Raw genomic sequence first — 14406 nt, forward strand, 5'->3', positions numbered from 1 at the left:
CTGTCTTTTTGTTGCAGTAAAAAAACCTCCACTCATGAGGACAAAATGAAGATTTCTACTCCAGGCACAGTAATGAGGGTCTCCCTGGAGGCTGGACTGGGGTCCCTGTGGACCTCTCTTAGATTGTGGATTTAAAAAAAAAAAACACGCCTCACTCGGTACAGACTGGAGGACGCTCTGCACGCTCTAAGTCGTCTGTTTTTTACTCTTCTCTCTGTCATTCCTTCACTTACGGAGGAATTCCCCCTCTCTGAGGACGCGCTGCTGCCTCTGAATGAGTCCGGCTGTGTGTGTGTGTGTGTGTGTGTGTGTGTGTGTGTGTGTGTGTGTGTGTTAGCAGTGAAAGGCTCTTTTGTCAGCCTCCCGCTGTTTGACAGTGGGTCTATCCTCCAGGACTCATCCTCCCTCCTCCTTTCTTATGTAGAGACCTCCTAATGGCTTTAACACTGCACAACACTAACCCCTCCCTCCTCCCTCGGTTACCAAGCTACCCCGGCAACTGCTTCTGCCCCACTGAACCTGCCCCGGCAACTGCTTTTGACTCTCAATCAGTTCAGGTTCATTTCTGAGGAGAGCACAGAAGGGGGGGGGGGGGGGGGGGTAGAGAGAAGGACTAAGGATGGGCAGGGATGTGCATTTTGGGGGTGTTAGCTCCCAACACTTCTACACACACACAAAAGCCAATTTCACACATGCACTCCTGAAAAATTCTGGACAACTTCAAGCAGACTGCCTTTGAAATCTTCTTAGCTATGATGAGAGCTTTTTGCTTTTATAAGAAAACTCTGTTTTGACCCAGCAGCTACCTCTGGTGTTGAAATATTAAGCCAATGTGGAAGTAGCAGCAGTTCCTCGAGTGTCCACTAGAGGCTGGCTGCAGAAGCACAGGAAGTCACTGTGGGGGGGGGGGGGGGGGTGAATGTTTTGATGACTCATCAGTTTTGATTTGATGAAGGATAAGAGTTATTCACAATAAGGCGTGTAGCTGACATGATTGACAGGTGGGCGCGGTGTAACGGTTTGTCAGGAGGTTTAAAACCCGCCTCAGCTCCAGCTCTCAGCCTGTCGTTAGGTTGACTGAAAGTTCGAGTGAGACAGCATTTCCAGCATGGAGACCTCCATCGATGGGACTCCAGCGCCCCCTGCAGGAACAGACAGGTGACCTCACTTATATTAATATTTACAGTCTGTTGTATCGACAACCTCAAGAACAAGTTCTTGAGCCATGTTCAGGTCAAAAGGTCACGCTAACCTTCTCTGCAACGTTCCACTTTGGTGTAGGCGATGTCCAGCCTAAAACCAAGACTCCACCTTCAGGTCATTGTCGGAATAACAACACAAATCACGCAGTGTTAAAAACACCTCTACAGATAAAAAATAAAACTAAAGAGGCCTGCCCATTTTGGCTCCATTTATGTTCCTGTTGATGCATATTAATGAGTGCACACAAATTCAGAGTCCATCAGTGTGAAGAATGAGGTGTTGCTGTCACACACACAAAAACACTCACACACTGGGACTCGTCTAAATTGGGGTCCTCTCTCTGTCCTGCGTGCTCGCTGCTGATTTGCATTTGAATCCGCGTGTGAGAGTTCAGATTTATGTCTCTGTGAGGAGTCCTGCAGAGCTTTATTCTGACTCGCTCCTCTGCTCTGAGTGTGTAGTGCTCCTTGTGCCTCCCACCCCCCGATTCTTCACCCTCGCCCCTCACAACCCCCCCTATCAGGACTACTGGTTGACGTTGATTTCACGCTTCCCAGGAAAGTGCTCTGTCATTGTTTTAATTGTCGTGGTATGAATTGTGCATTAGCGCTGTCAGACAGAGTATGTGGATATTGGGGGTTTGACTTTTTTCAACTCATTAGGAAAAAAGACGACAAAATATGAGAGGACATTGTACTGTGATTTATGGTACAACAACTTGTTAGATTAACTATTTCTCCATTTAGCATTAAATAAAAACCTTTGACTTAAGAACAACATGGAAGAGGCGGTCGAAGCAACAGTCTGACGTTACAACTGTTGCATTTACATCGATGCTGCGTGTTGTTGAACATACAATACCAGGGCCGAGGTCAGATTTAAACCTCTCTCTAGACTCTAGGCTCTGTACATGGGTCGTGGGACATAACTGCAAGTCTGTCCGGCGCCCCTACTCATGCAGTTTTGTGCATTTTATGAAAACAAATTGAAATGATCAAATTGAAGGTCAGACACTGCACATGAGCGGCTTTTTTTATTTTTTATTTTTTTGTGACTTTTCCTCTGGTGCAGATGAAAGGATATGTTTTCGTCTGGTCAATGTGAAACAGAAGCAGATGAACGCAGGTATCTATGCTCCTGTGTGTAGAAAGAGAAACATAAAAAACTGTGTGAGCATGATAAAAGTTAGTGATGGGATGTCCTGAACCTGAATTAGCACAGAAAACCGAGACATGAATTCCCCCTCAGCTCAGCTCGGCCTGACTGACTGATTGACAGCAAACTCTCCGACATGAATATTCATCAGCACATCCACAGAGTTTCTCACAGCTCGGAGAAGAAAAGTAAAAGTCTGCCAGCGGAGAGAAGATGGCTGCTCACTTCATGTGGAAATGTGGGGCTTCTATTCATCCCCCTGCAGAAAAGAAGAAGAAGAAGAAGAAGAAGGGGAGAGAGGTGGGAGGGGGGAGAGTGAAAGTTGACAAGGTTTAAGGATTTGCCCGGCTCATGCTTTTGTCTCTGCCTGCTTTTAAGAGTGAATATACATGACTCAGAATCTCAGAATCACGTGAGTTAGCAGACGAGGTGAAGACGGAGAGAACGTAAAAAAAAAAAAAAGAACGAGGCTGACGCACAAAACAACACAAAACTTACAATTACTAACTCAATGGGAGGAAAAAAAGATACAACAAGCACTGAGAAAGAGATTGAGATTGATGTGCTGAGGGGACGGCTGACAGCTGAGACCCTGGGAATGGTGGTGCTCTTGGGGGGGATGAAGGGGTGGGGGGGGGGGGGGTGCAGTGATGAGGGGTTGACAGAGGCCTCTCAGCAGTAAAAGGCTGCTGTGTTGTAATCGCTTTTAATTGGAATGTATGGAAGACAAGGCTCTCCGAGGGGATCAGTTTGCCTTAAAGCTTCTTAATTATACAGGATCATGTTGGACGCTCGGGTTCAGCTCGAAAAACATCTCGGCCAGGACGAGGAGGTAAACGCAGAGGAGGAGGAGGAGGGGAGGCAATACTGACCCAGCATGCTCTCCATGAGGAGAATTCTAATATTCTTACAGACACTTTGAGTGTGTCTGTGCAGCGAGGTCAGAGACTGAAAACTGAAGCTTTTGAAATCTCCCTGTGTTCATATGGAAAACCTTTATGAAGCCATTTTCACACATGTACTGAAAAAATACACAGACGAGCTTTTCTCCACGCTACTCGGCCACAGACACACCTGTAACATGAATGTTTTAAACCAAACATCAAGTAAAATAGTGTTACTTTGGGAATTATGTAAAGTATTAAAACTTTGCTGAATTTGGCTGATTTAACCCTGACAGCCAGTTTCCACATGCAGGGTACAGTCAGTCAGCGCCACAGTTTTGCTCCGGTGAATGGCATGTGTCCTGCCCCCCACTGGGTCTGTTTCTGGAGCGTGAGTGCAGCAGAGCGCAGCCATGAGCAGCCACACATCACAGGAGAATACAAGAGCACGCTGGAATAAAGCATTGACTACAGTGGCAGCGAACAGCGGCGTAATGCGGGGCGCTGGCGGGCTGCCACTACGCGGAAATTAGCAGTCACACTGTCAAGTCAGATCTGACCAGTTTTGGCATCTGACAGCTGTAAGAACACGTTTATCGTCCTCGACTCTTCGTTTAGGGAAGAACTTAAAAATTCATTTTAAATCACTAAAATAAAACCCCTCCGCTTCTTCTTCTCGGGGTCCTGCGATGACGACACGCTCACTGTACATTATCCCTTACATAACCTTTCCTAGAGGCTCAGCAGTCGTTTCTTGGCGACCATCTGGATCTTTATGGTCTCCTCCGATCTCCGTTGGTGTCGCTGTAACATTCCTATAACTTCACGCCTGGCTCTGATCACACAGAGTGTCCGCAGCGTTGAGTTTATAGAGACTTTTATCTTAATTTATCTCCTCGTCTATCGTCTCCAGTTTCTCTCAGACACTTCTGGAGGGATCGTGAAGGTGTCAAGTGATGAGTTTAATGGGACTTCATTGAAATGGATGGTTGTGTAAATTCTGTGGATGACTTGAGCTGGGCTGCATGGTCCTGGTTCTACTCCCCGTCGGACAGGGGGCTTTCTGAATGGAGTTTGCATGTTCTTCCTGTGCATGTGTGGGTTCCCTTTGCGTCCACAGATATGCTCCTTAAATTGGGGACACTAAATTGTTGGTAGGTGTGATGGTTGTCTGTCTCTGTATGTCAGCCGTGTGACTGACTGGCGACCTCTCAAGGGTGTACCCCCGTCTCTCACCCAATGACAGCTGTGAACAGGATAAGCTGTAAAGGTAATGGATGGATGACTTCAATTCAATCAAAGCTGTGGACTAAAACACCAAAACAACGTTCTTCAAATCAAGCAGCAACCTCCGCTGTTGAAAAATGCAGGCAATGTGCAAGTACAATAACTGCAGTTCCTCAAGCGTCCGCTTGAGGCTGGCTGCAAATCCCTGGAATTTAGGTACACACCCATTTTAAAAACTAGCTCAACCGAAAGTTAATTTGAGAGCATTTTCAATATGGTGGCCGTCATCGTTGGACCTCAAAAGTCTGCTCCAGTAACCAACGGGTGCTGTCACTGAGCCCATGTTTTTTGTGGTTTGTGTTCTCTCTATAAGCATGACAAAGCAACATGGCTGACATATTTCCATTATTTGATGGAATGCATTATGGTAAACTATATTTATGTGATCCTCTTCCTTTAATATGAAAAAGATATTTCCCAAATCATCGATTTCTCTTTTGAAGCGTTCATGCAGTTTGTTTGTTCGCATGCAAAGAAGACTCTCAGACTTGGTCCCTCATCAGTAACACACCAGGCTGTGATTTACTGTAAGTGAAGCCGACCCCGGGGGCGTTTACATCTGCAGAGGACGACCTGATTCTGTGTTTGTGGAAGTCGTACACACATGAGCTCATCAGGAAACTTCATGCAGCAGCACCCAGTGAAGTCTCTGCATGTAAACACACGATCCTGCTTACGTCATACTCTGCTAGAGTCTCAGAGAAGTATGTCCTTAGGATGCAAACACACACACCGACACACACCGACACACATCGACACACACGACACACACACGCTCTGCAGGATGCTGTCAGTAATCTGCTACTTGCTCAGTTGGATTAAATGAATCTAGTGAAACTGGATCTCGTCTCTCTTCCTTCCCCTTGCTCCAGTTTCTGTCGACAGATTCATCATTCAAATCTCATCTCCTGTCTGAAGACGCCCCCCCCCCCCCTCATTGTCGTGGTGGAGGCGATTTCCTGTTGCTAAACATTGTCTGGATTCTTGGCCGTCTTGGCGTCGGGGTCGGGGTTGGTGCTGGCGACTGCGGCAGAGTTTTTTTTTCCAGCGGGCAGCCCGGGCGATCAGCGTACTCTTGGTTTGAGGGAGGAAGGGGACTGAGGGTTCAGGGTTAGTGGGTAGGGGGGTTAAAGTGGTCGCCGGGGTCTGCCTTCCCCCCTCGCCACCCTGTAATGATCTCTGCGGCGGGGTGACCCGGTCTCGGCTCCTGGATTCTCGGTACCGACTGGGCCGCAGTAGACGCATAGACCACTTTCCCATGGACGCGGCGCTTCCAGGCCCATCATTACCATTTAATATCCTATAATATAACCCTCCGCTCCCCCCACTCATCTCCAAAACAGCCTCCACCACGGGGAGGGTGGGGGGGGGGGGGGATGCCCACTATCCAAAACAGGCATGATACTCAATCCCCCCCCCTCTGTGTATTTGGATGTGAGCCGTGCATTTCTGCACAGCGGCCCCCGTCATTACAGCAGCCACTAAGTACAGACTGCTGTGAGCTGAGCAGCACCGAGGAAATCACAATGAAATGTTTCTGAATTCAGTATTTGGAAAATAAACTTCTGGTTTCTGGATCAATGTTTTGACCGCCTGCTTAGCCCCTCAGATTAGATTGTTTCGCTGACATTCAGACGCAGATGGAGAATGAAACTGTCCTCCTCTGAAATGTAAACTTTGTCAAAGAGGCCTGCAGACTGTTACAGGGCACATTATTATAACAGTAAGATACACTTTAGCAGAAAGTTCACAAGGCATGTCCACTCTGTGTTTTACATGCACACAGATGTTCGTACTCCTCATATACTGATCCACGGCTGTGATTTAGTATTAGTCGGTTCGATCCCCAGCTCCTGCAGCCACATGTCCGATGTGTCCTTAGGCAAAACACTTAACCCCAAGTTGCTTCCGTTGCTTCATCACAGTGTATAAATGTGTATGAATGGGATTAGTTACTTCTGATGGACTCTTTACTCAGCAGCCTCTACCATCAGGGTGTGAATGTGTAGGTGTGACCTGCGGTGTTAAAGTGCTATGAGTAGTCTGAAGACTAGAAAATAAATATACAAGCTCAAATCCTTTTAACATTTGATATAAAAGTCTAAGTGAGTTGTTTTGGGACAAAGCAGTGCATGACACTGAGCTCTTGTTTTCTCTGTACATCATTTTACTTCTTTCAGAATAACATGCAAAGACGAGGACACGCCCTCCACCCTCACAACTCAGGAAAATTCCTGCCAAAGCACAGGTGTCCAAAATGTGTAGAGACCAATGCGATAAGAGTATAGACACTTTGATTGGATTGGTTCATGTGAGGCCCAAAACATATAAATCTAAATCATCAATTATGAGAGGATACTCCTGTGCCTGACTCTGTGTCATTATTTTGAGCCGCCTAACAAGGAAGAGGGATGCCGTCCTTATTACCATTAGCTACAAAAGCAAGTCCCAGAGTGTCACAGAGAGGTGTTCTGTCATCACAAGCTGCTAAACCTGGAAGTACATGATCAGCTTCACCTGAGCAGGTTTATGTTGTGTCTGACTGACATGTTTGTTTCCCTCAGGACTTTATAACTGTGATATACTAAATCTGCATATTCTGGTATTCTTGAATACACACCAGTCAAGAAACTGAAAATGTGTTACAGACCTTACAGTAGAGATTTGTGTTTGATTACTCTGTGATTTTAACTTTAGAAACTCTGAGTTGGTTTCTATATACGTTTGATTCCCACGTTTTTAAGACTGAAATAGGAACCAACATCAAAAAAGCAAAATGAAACTTCCAGCTCTTGTTTGCACTATTTCAGTACATGATGTTTATCGTCACATTCAGTATGTGCAGGGTCTGCAAGTGTGTGTGTGTGTATGTGTGTGTGTGTGTGTGTGTGTGTGTGTGTGTGTGTGTGTGTGTGTGTGTGCGTGTGTGTGTGTGCTGAGTTTTATCTTTGGAGGCGTATTGGGTGTCGGGGGGCGAGCAGCTCGTCTGAAGAGCTTCTTTCAGGGAGCAGGATGCTGATAAGAAGCAGAGCAGAGCTCCATGAATCCCTCCTCTGTTCCTCTCTCTCTTCTCTCCTCCTGTTCTTTATGCTCGCTGTGAGAAAGTCCTGAGGATGACGAGAGGAGGGGGGGGGGGGGGGGGGGGGGGCAGCCCTGCAGGCCTCAAAGTTTAATTAGCAGGATTAGAATCAAGCTGTAGAGAGAGAGGAAGAAAGAGAGACAGAAAGAGACAGAGAGAGAGAGAGCTGTAGAGTTTAAAAAAGCAAAACAGAAAAACACCAGTTCATCTGCAGCTGTCTGGTGGTATTTTACTTTTTAACATATTTTTCATTAAACAGGAACTATTGTTTCCTTTGTATTTCTGTTTTTAAGAGAAAATAACCCGATGCAGGGGGCATGAAAATAAACATTCCTGATGGGTAAAGTTCTGTGAATGATGAAGGTGCAACAGAAGCCGTTTTCACACATGCACTCCTGAAAATCTCTAAAAGATTTCAGACACACTGCTCCAGAAATCTTCCTGAGCTGGTTGTTCACACATGCACCCCACATGTTGGGATGTTTGGAGAGGGGAGTTCGTAAAGGAGGCAAGACATGACTTCTTAAAGACAACGACAAAGAAGTGACAGACGAAGCAACCGAGTCCAGCAGTATAATCAGTATTTCACATACAGTTTGGTTGTGTCGGCTGCAGGATTGAAACGACCGCCACTCCCCACCCCCACCCCCACCCCCCTGTTCACTCGCTGTGAATTTTCTTGAATATTTCTTACTGCGTTCTCAAATCACCTCTCTCAGACTTCTTGCAGAAATTGTAGAGGGCTGGCACAACATTTTGTGGGTTAAAGTCAGAGTTAAACGTTTGGCTGTTTGCGTTCACACATGAAGCTCAGTTTTCAGGAGTGTTGTTCATGTGTGAAAGCTCTATATCAGTGAAACGTTTTAGCAGCAAGCTTTTGTCATTTAAAGTGTGTGTGTGTGTGTCTGTGTGTGTGTGTGTGTGTGTGTGTGTGTGTGTGTGTGTGTGTGTGTGTGTGTGTGTGTGTGTGTGTGTGTCTGTGTGTGTGTGTGTGTGTGTGTGTGTAACTGTTGTCCATGCAGCTGTGTGAGTCAGTGTTAATCATCAGTGTTATAAAAGTGACTCTAAAAGTTAAACCCCTTTGTGTGTGTGTGTGTGTCTGTGCTTTTAATGTGACAGGAAAAAAATATGAAAGCCTCCCATCAGAACGTTTAACGGATTCAGTCATCTGGTCATGAAACATCTGCTCAAACACTTTATCATCATCACTGCACTGACAATATTTAGACACATGAGCCGTCTCCATGGCAACAGAGTAATCATCATCCCAGCCCTGAAGTCATAGGAACAGTCCGGTCCAAGTCCAAGTCCTGGTTTGGCTCTAAAGAGAGCCAGAGTGGCTGAGTGTCTGATATTTGAGCTGTGTGTGTGTGTGTGTGTGTGTGTGTGTGTGTGTGTGTGTCCTGTATTTCTCTTCATCCTGCACCTGTACCGAGGTCATCGGACGACCTTGTTAGGACTGACACTAACAACGACAGTAAAGTAATGAGCAGTAAAAAGCTAAACAATGAGGTAAAGGACCCTGAAGTAGTTTAATGGTGTTGAGAGTTGAATGATGTTTGTGTAAAGCTGTTTCCTTCCTTTCCTGTCAATCTGCTGTTCTGAAAACAAAAACATCTCCCTCATTGTTCTTTAGAGACTTTCTCCAACAGCATCCTTTAAAAATCTGTGTGAAGTCAGGGTGAACACAGCAGTAGTCTGGAAGTGGGTGGGACGCTGACTGGGGATGAGCACCGAGATCCAGTACAGAGTACCACTGTGGTACCTGTAACAGCACCTCCCTCACCTACCAGGCTGAATCACAATACAGATTTCGGTAGCTTAGTTTCCGTACCGCTCTCTAATTGTCAGAGTCAAAGATGCTGAACCTGCTTAAAGTTAGCTTAGCGCGTAGCTGGCATCCAAAATCTGGCACGCTCCGACTTCAGAAGTGTTAAAAAAGATGACAGCGGCAAACCAGCAGTCCAATGAAACGGCCTCATCGAGCTGTAACCGTAGCTCGACAGAACTGTGCATCTAAACATTCAGAGATTCTCCTGTGTGGGTGGTAGAGGGACACCTGAAGAAGACCTCTGGTCGAAACGTTTTGATTGTAATGACTTCAAACTTTTTGTTGCAGGAAATGTGCAGTTTCTCAGTCTGCTGATTTTGCACCGCCCTGCACCAACGTGATGTAACGACTTCCTTTCTTTCAGAGATAGTCTCTCAGATTTATTTTTGTGCCTTAATTGGAGACGCAGGACAGTGGATAGAATCGAAAATCAGGAAGAGAGATAGGGAAGACATGCAGGAAATGAGCCACAGCCACTAACAACTTGGCCACCGGCGACCCAACGCCTTTACATTTTAAGAAATGACTCCCATGTTAATTCACTATAAGATTTGTTTGTGGTTTAAAACAGTTTCATTCTTAAGTTATATATTGAGATATTTGTTTTAATATACATATAACCCAGCCCGACTCACACAAAGAGCTCAGTGTGGACATTGGAGGAGGTGGGGACCCCCCCCCTCCGCCCCCCCTCTCTCTCAGGGGGTGCAGGGTTAGGGTCAGTGTTAGTCATATAGGAGGTCACAGCTGCTAAAACACAGCAAACAAAATTAGACCTGTTTGTTTTTGAAGAAAGTCTATATGACCCACAGTCAAATAAACTTCATTCAATCCCACTCACCCCCTGTGATCCCCCCCCCCCCCCCCCCCCCATACAGACCCCCCCTTAACCTTCAATCAGCCCCCGGTCTTGGTCAGCACATTTCTGCCCCACACTGCGAAGTCTGTCCTGTGTCAGATCTGCTCGGACTCCTGTCTTACATAAGCCTCCCCCCCTGTCCCCCCGTCCTCTGGTCCCCCCCCCCCGGTCTCCCCCATCCCTTTAATCAGCTCATGCTTGGTTGGACTCTGCTCTGTGTGACTGACAGGACGGTTCATGGATGGCTTATGCAACACTGAGCAGTTACAGAAATGATGTTGAATGACGTCATCGACTACATTGATCAGGCGGCCATTTTTCCTCTGATGACATACTCAGAAAATGCCTCGTCACGCTATCCCAGCTAATATCCCCAAACCTCTGCAAACACTAGGACAGCTCCTGTGGACGCATGTTGCTTCTTCTCCAATGTTTTTTTGTTTTTCGTTGGAAATCTCCACCAGGAGCATGATGGGAAATCATCTCCTCATGAGGCTAGTTGTTGTCAGTAAACGAGAGTCACTTTTCTTGATCGACCATGCAGTGATTTAGCTTGTTGACCAGACGACTAGCCGCTCACTGTTTATTGATTTGGCTCTTTCTCTCAGGATATAGTTGTCGGCTTCCTCACTCTTTGAAGAGAGTGAGGAATGACATGCAGGAAAGGAGCCACAGGTGAGGTTTGAACCAGGGCCGTCCACCGCTAGGCCATCATCGGTCTAGATTACTCCCAACTCATCTACTGACTAACTAGTTGAGTCGGTCGACTCTCAACTGGAAGGTCGAGGGTTCGATCCCCAGCTCCTGTAGCCACATATCCGATGTGTCCTTGTGCAAGACGCTTAACCCCAAGTTGCTCCTTCTGCTTCTTTGTCGGCATGTGAATGTGTATGAATGGATGAGTTAATACTGATGGACTCTGTACTCAGCAGCCTCTACCATCAGTGTGTGAATGTGTAGGTGTGACCTGCGGTGTTAAAGAGCTTCGAGTAGTCAGAAGACAAAAAAAACTATACAAGCTCAAGTCCATTTACCATTAACCACGATGAAAGAGGTTAAAAAGCGGTTGATCTATACTAGAGCCAGTATGTAACGGTGTGTCTGACTGGTTGACGAGCTGTGACCTCCTCACATCGAGGCTCCGGACTCATTTAGTCTCATTAAGACCAAGACTCCAAGACAGCTCCCCGTGGGGTGAGTGAGTGTGTGTGTGTGTGTGTCCTGTCTCTCATCGAAGCACAGATGTCCGGCAGATTACATCACACTGACCGCACCCTGATCTCCCCCCCCCCCCCCCCCCCCTTCACTCTCACATTCTCCCACACAAACACCGAGTTCAGATAAATGACTTCATCTCCCATCACACCTCACCTCATCTTCATCAGGCTCAGGGACTACGTGTCCCATGATGCAGTGGAATGTGTGCAGGGTGGAGGTGGAAGTGCTCTATCTTTATTTGAGCGGGCAGCTTCACAAAAACACATTCCTGTTTCTCGGAGGGAGGAGGTTGATCGAGGAGGGATATTAGTAATCATTAAGAGGAAACACGGAGGTCATCTAACTTTGACTAAAGAATGGTCTCAGGCCAGCAGAGCTGAAGAAACATGATGCATCATTTCAACAAGAGAGTAGAGGGTCCTTCCAACTTTAACCTTTTCTACCCAGGATTGTTAATCTCTCTCTTCAATGGGCCGTTTTTCCTCTATTTGATATGACAGCTGAAGAGACACAGGAAGTGTTGGTGGGGAGAGAGTGGGGGATGACATGCAGGAAAGGGTCGAGGTCGGAATCAAACCCACAGCGGCTGCAATGAGGACTACAACCTCCATACATGGGGCACGTGACTTAACCACTAGGGCTAGGCGATCAAACGCCTTTTGGAAGTTGTTTTCACACATTCAATGTCCTAGAAAATTTCCGGACAGGATGCCCTGGAAATCTGACTCACAAAATAATTACTACCTTAACTTGCCTGCTCCCAGATGAATCTCTCAGCCGGAGACTTTTCCTGTCAGACATGAGGGGGGGGGGGGGGGGGGGGGACATACTCAGAAAGCAAGACATGATGTTAAAGGTGATGTTTTGTGTAGAACGCAGCAGGATCAGAGACTGAACGGAGCACCATCGGTGCGATCTCCATGCATGTATTGTAACTGCAGGATTATGTTCTTCTACGTCTTCTGTTGATGTTGTGAATAGGTTAAATATATGGAGCATTGATATTAAGTAAAAAATCTGATGCTCCATGTGCCGCTTCTGCGTCGTTTTTAAACATCATGTCCATCCTCCTGAGAACAAGCAACTCAGGGAGATTTCAGGGGCAGCCTGCCTGTAATATTCTAGTCATGTTCATTAGTGCGTTCATGAAAATGGCTACAGAATCCAGCCACAAACTTATCATCCTCACTCTCTGAGCTACATCATCCTCTCTCCTTCATCAGAGTCTCTTGGGAGTCCTGAGGAGGGAAGAGGAGCAGGTCTTGTAGGAGCAGGTCTTGGAGGAGCAGGTCTTGGGGGAGCAGGTCTTGTAGGAGCAGGTCTTGTAGGAGCAGGTCTTGTGGGAGCAGGTCTTGGGGGAGCAGGTCTTGTAGGAGCAGGTCCTGTAGGAGCAGGTCTTGGAGGAGCAGGTCTTGGGGGAGCAGGTCTTGTAGGAGCAGGTCTTGGAGGAGCAGGTCTTGGGGGAGCAGGTCTTGTAGGAGCAGGTCTTGGGGGAGCAGGTCTTGGAGGAGCAGGTCTTGGGGGAGCAGGTCTTGTAGGAGCAGGTCTTGGGGGAGCAGGTCTTGTAGGAGCAGGTCCTGTAGGAGCAGGTCTTGGAGGAGCAGGTCTTGGGGGAGCAGGTCTTGGAGGAGCAGGTCTTGGAGGAGCAGGTCTTGGAGGAGCAGGTCCTGTAGGAGCAGGTCTTGGAGGAGCAGGTCTTGGGGGAGCAGGTCTTGTAGGAGCAGGTCTTGGAGGAGCAGGTCTTGTGAGAGCAGGTCTTGGGGGAGCAGGTCTTGTAGGAGCAGGTCTTGGAGGAGGTCTTGGAGGAGCAGGTCTTGGGGGAGCAGGTCTTGGAGGAGCAGGTCTTGGAGGAGCAGGTCTTGGGGGAGCAGGTCTTGTAGGAGCAGGTCTTGGAGGAGCAGGTCTTGTGGGAGCAGGTCTTGTAGGAGCAGGTCTTGGGGGAGCAGGTCTTGTAGGAGCAGGTCTTGGGGGAGCAGGTCTTGGAGGAGCAGGTCTTGGGGGAGCAGGTCTTGTAGGAGCAGGTCTTGGGGGAGCAGGTCTTGTAGGAGCAGGTCTTGGAGGAGCAGGTCTTGTAGGAGCAGGTCCTGTAGGAGCAGGTCTTGGAGGAGCAGGTCTTGGGGGAGCAGGTCTTGTAGGAGCAGGTCTTGGAGGAGCAGGTCTTGTGGGAGCAGGTCTTGGGGGAGCAGGTCTTGTAGGAGCAGGTCTTGGAGGAGCAGGTCTTGTGGGAGCAGGTCTTGGGGGAGCAGGTCTTGTAGGAGCAGGTCTTGGAGGAGGTCTTGGAGGAGCAGGTCTTGGGGGAGCAGGTCTTGGAGGAGCAGGTCTTGGAGGAGCAGGTCTTGGGGGAGCAGGTCTTGTAGGACCAGGTCTTGGAGGAGCAGGTCTTGTAGGAGCAGGTCTTGTAGGAGCAGGTCTTGGGGGAGTTGGAGGAGGAGGCCCACAGCTCTACAGAAGATCCCAGAGGAAGGCTGCAGGGTTTCATCTTGTTCTGTTTGTTGTCGTGTCGTGAGGTGATGTCATGATTCAAAGTGTCAGAGCACTGAAATGAGCTCGGAGGGGAAAAGTTCAGATTTCCCTGCAGGGCTGAACATCTTACATTTAAACTAAGATCACTCCCTGATGTTTGTCAGGTTTCCCTTTCCATCCATCTGTGTTTCCCACTGAATGAATACAGAATCATTACTGTGAAAACCAACACAGACCTTTCAGGACCAGAATCTAAAGGAGGACAGAGAAGCCAGCACTTTAACATAGATGTTGGTATAGATGGCTGCCATCTTGTTTCTGCACTGATTCATTTATTGTACTTCTGCTTTTTCTAATCTGCACTAAAAAGTGTGTATCTATAAGTTCAACAGGCCAGAGATGTCAGGTTTAGCAGACCTAAAAATGA

General features: G+C 47.5%; 1 protein-coding gene across 1 annotated transcript; it reads left to right on the plus strand.

The window, feature by feature from the left end:
• The first annotated feature begins 11642 nt into the window (after positions 1-11642).
• LOC132976085 (uncharacterized) lies at positions 11643-14022 on the plus strand. The gene is made up of 2 exons (XM_061041019.1): positions 11643-11733; positions 12740-14022. Exons 1-2 carry the CDS (start codon positions 11643-11645, stop codon positions 14020-14022), a joined length of 1374 nt encoding a protein of 457 aa, XP_060897002.1.
• Positions 14023-14406: the final 384 nt, after the last annotated feature.

This window comes from Labrus mixtus, chromosome 6 (genome assembly GCF_963584025.1).
Source record: "Labrus mixtus chromosome 6, fLabMix1.1, whole genome shotgun sequence".
Lineage (NCBI taxonomy): Eukaryota > Metazoa > Chordata > Actinopteri > Labriformes > Labridae > Labrus > Labrus mixtus.

Bases quoted from the DNA above. Each gene is read 5' to 3' on its own strand.
- LOC132976085 (XM_061041019.1), top strand. From the start codon at position 11,643: ATGACTTCATCTCCCATCACACCTCACCTCATCTTCATCAGGCTCAGG. The intron at 11,734-12,739 runs GTGGAAGTGCTC...CTCCTTCATCAG, and splicing joins GGAATGTGTGCAGGGTGGAG to AGTCTCTTGGGAGTCCTGAG.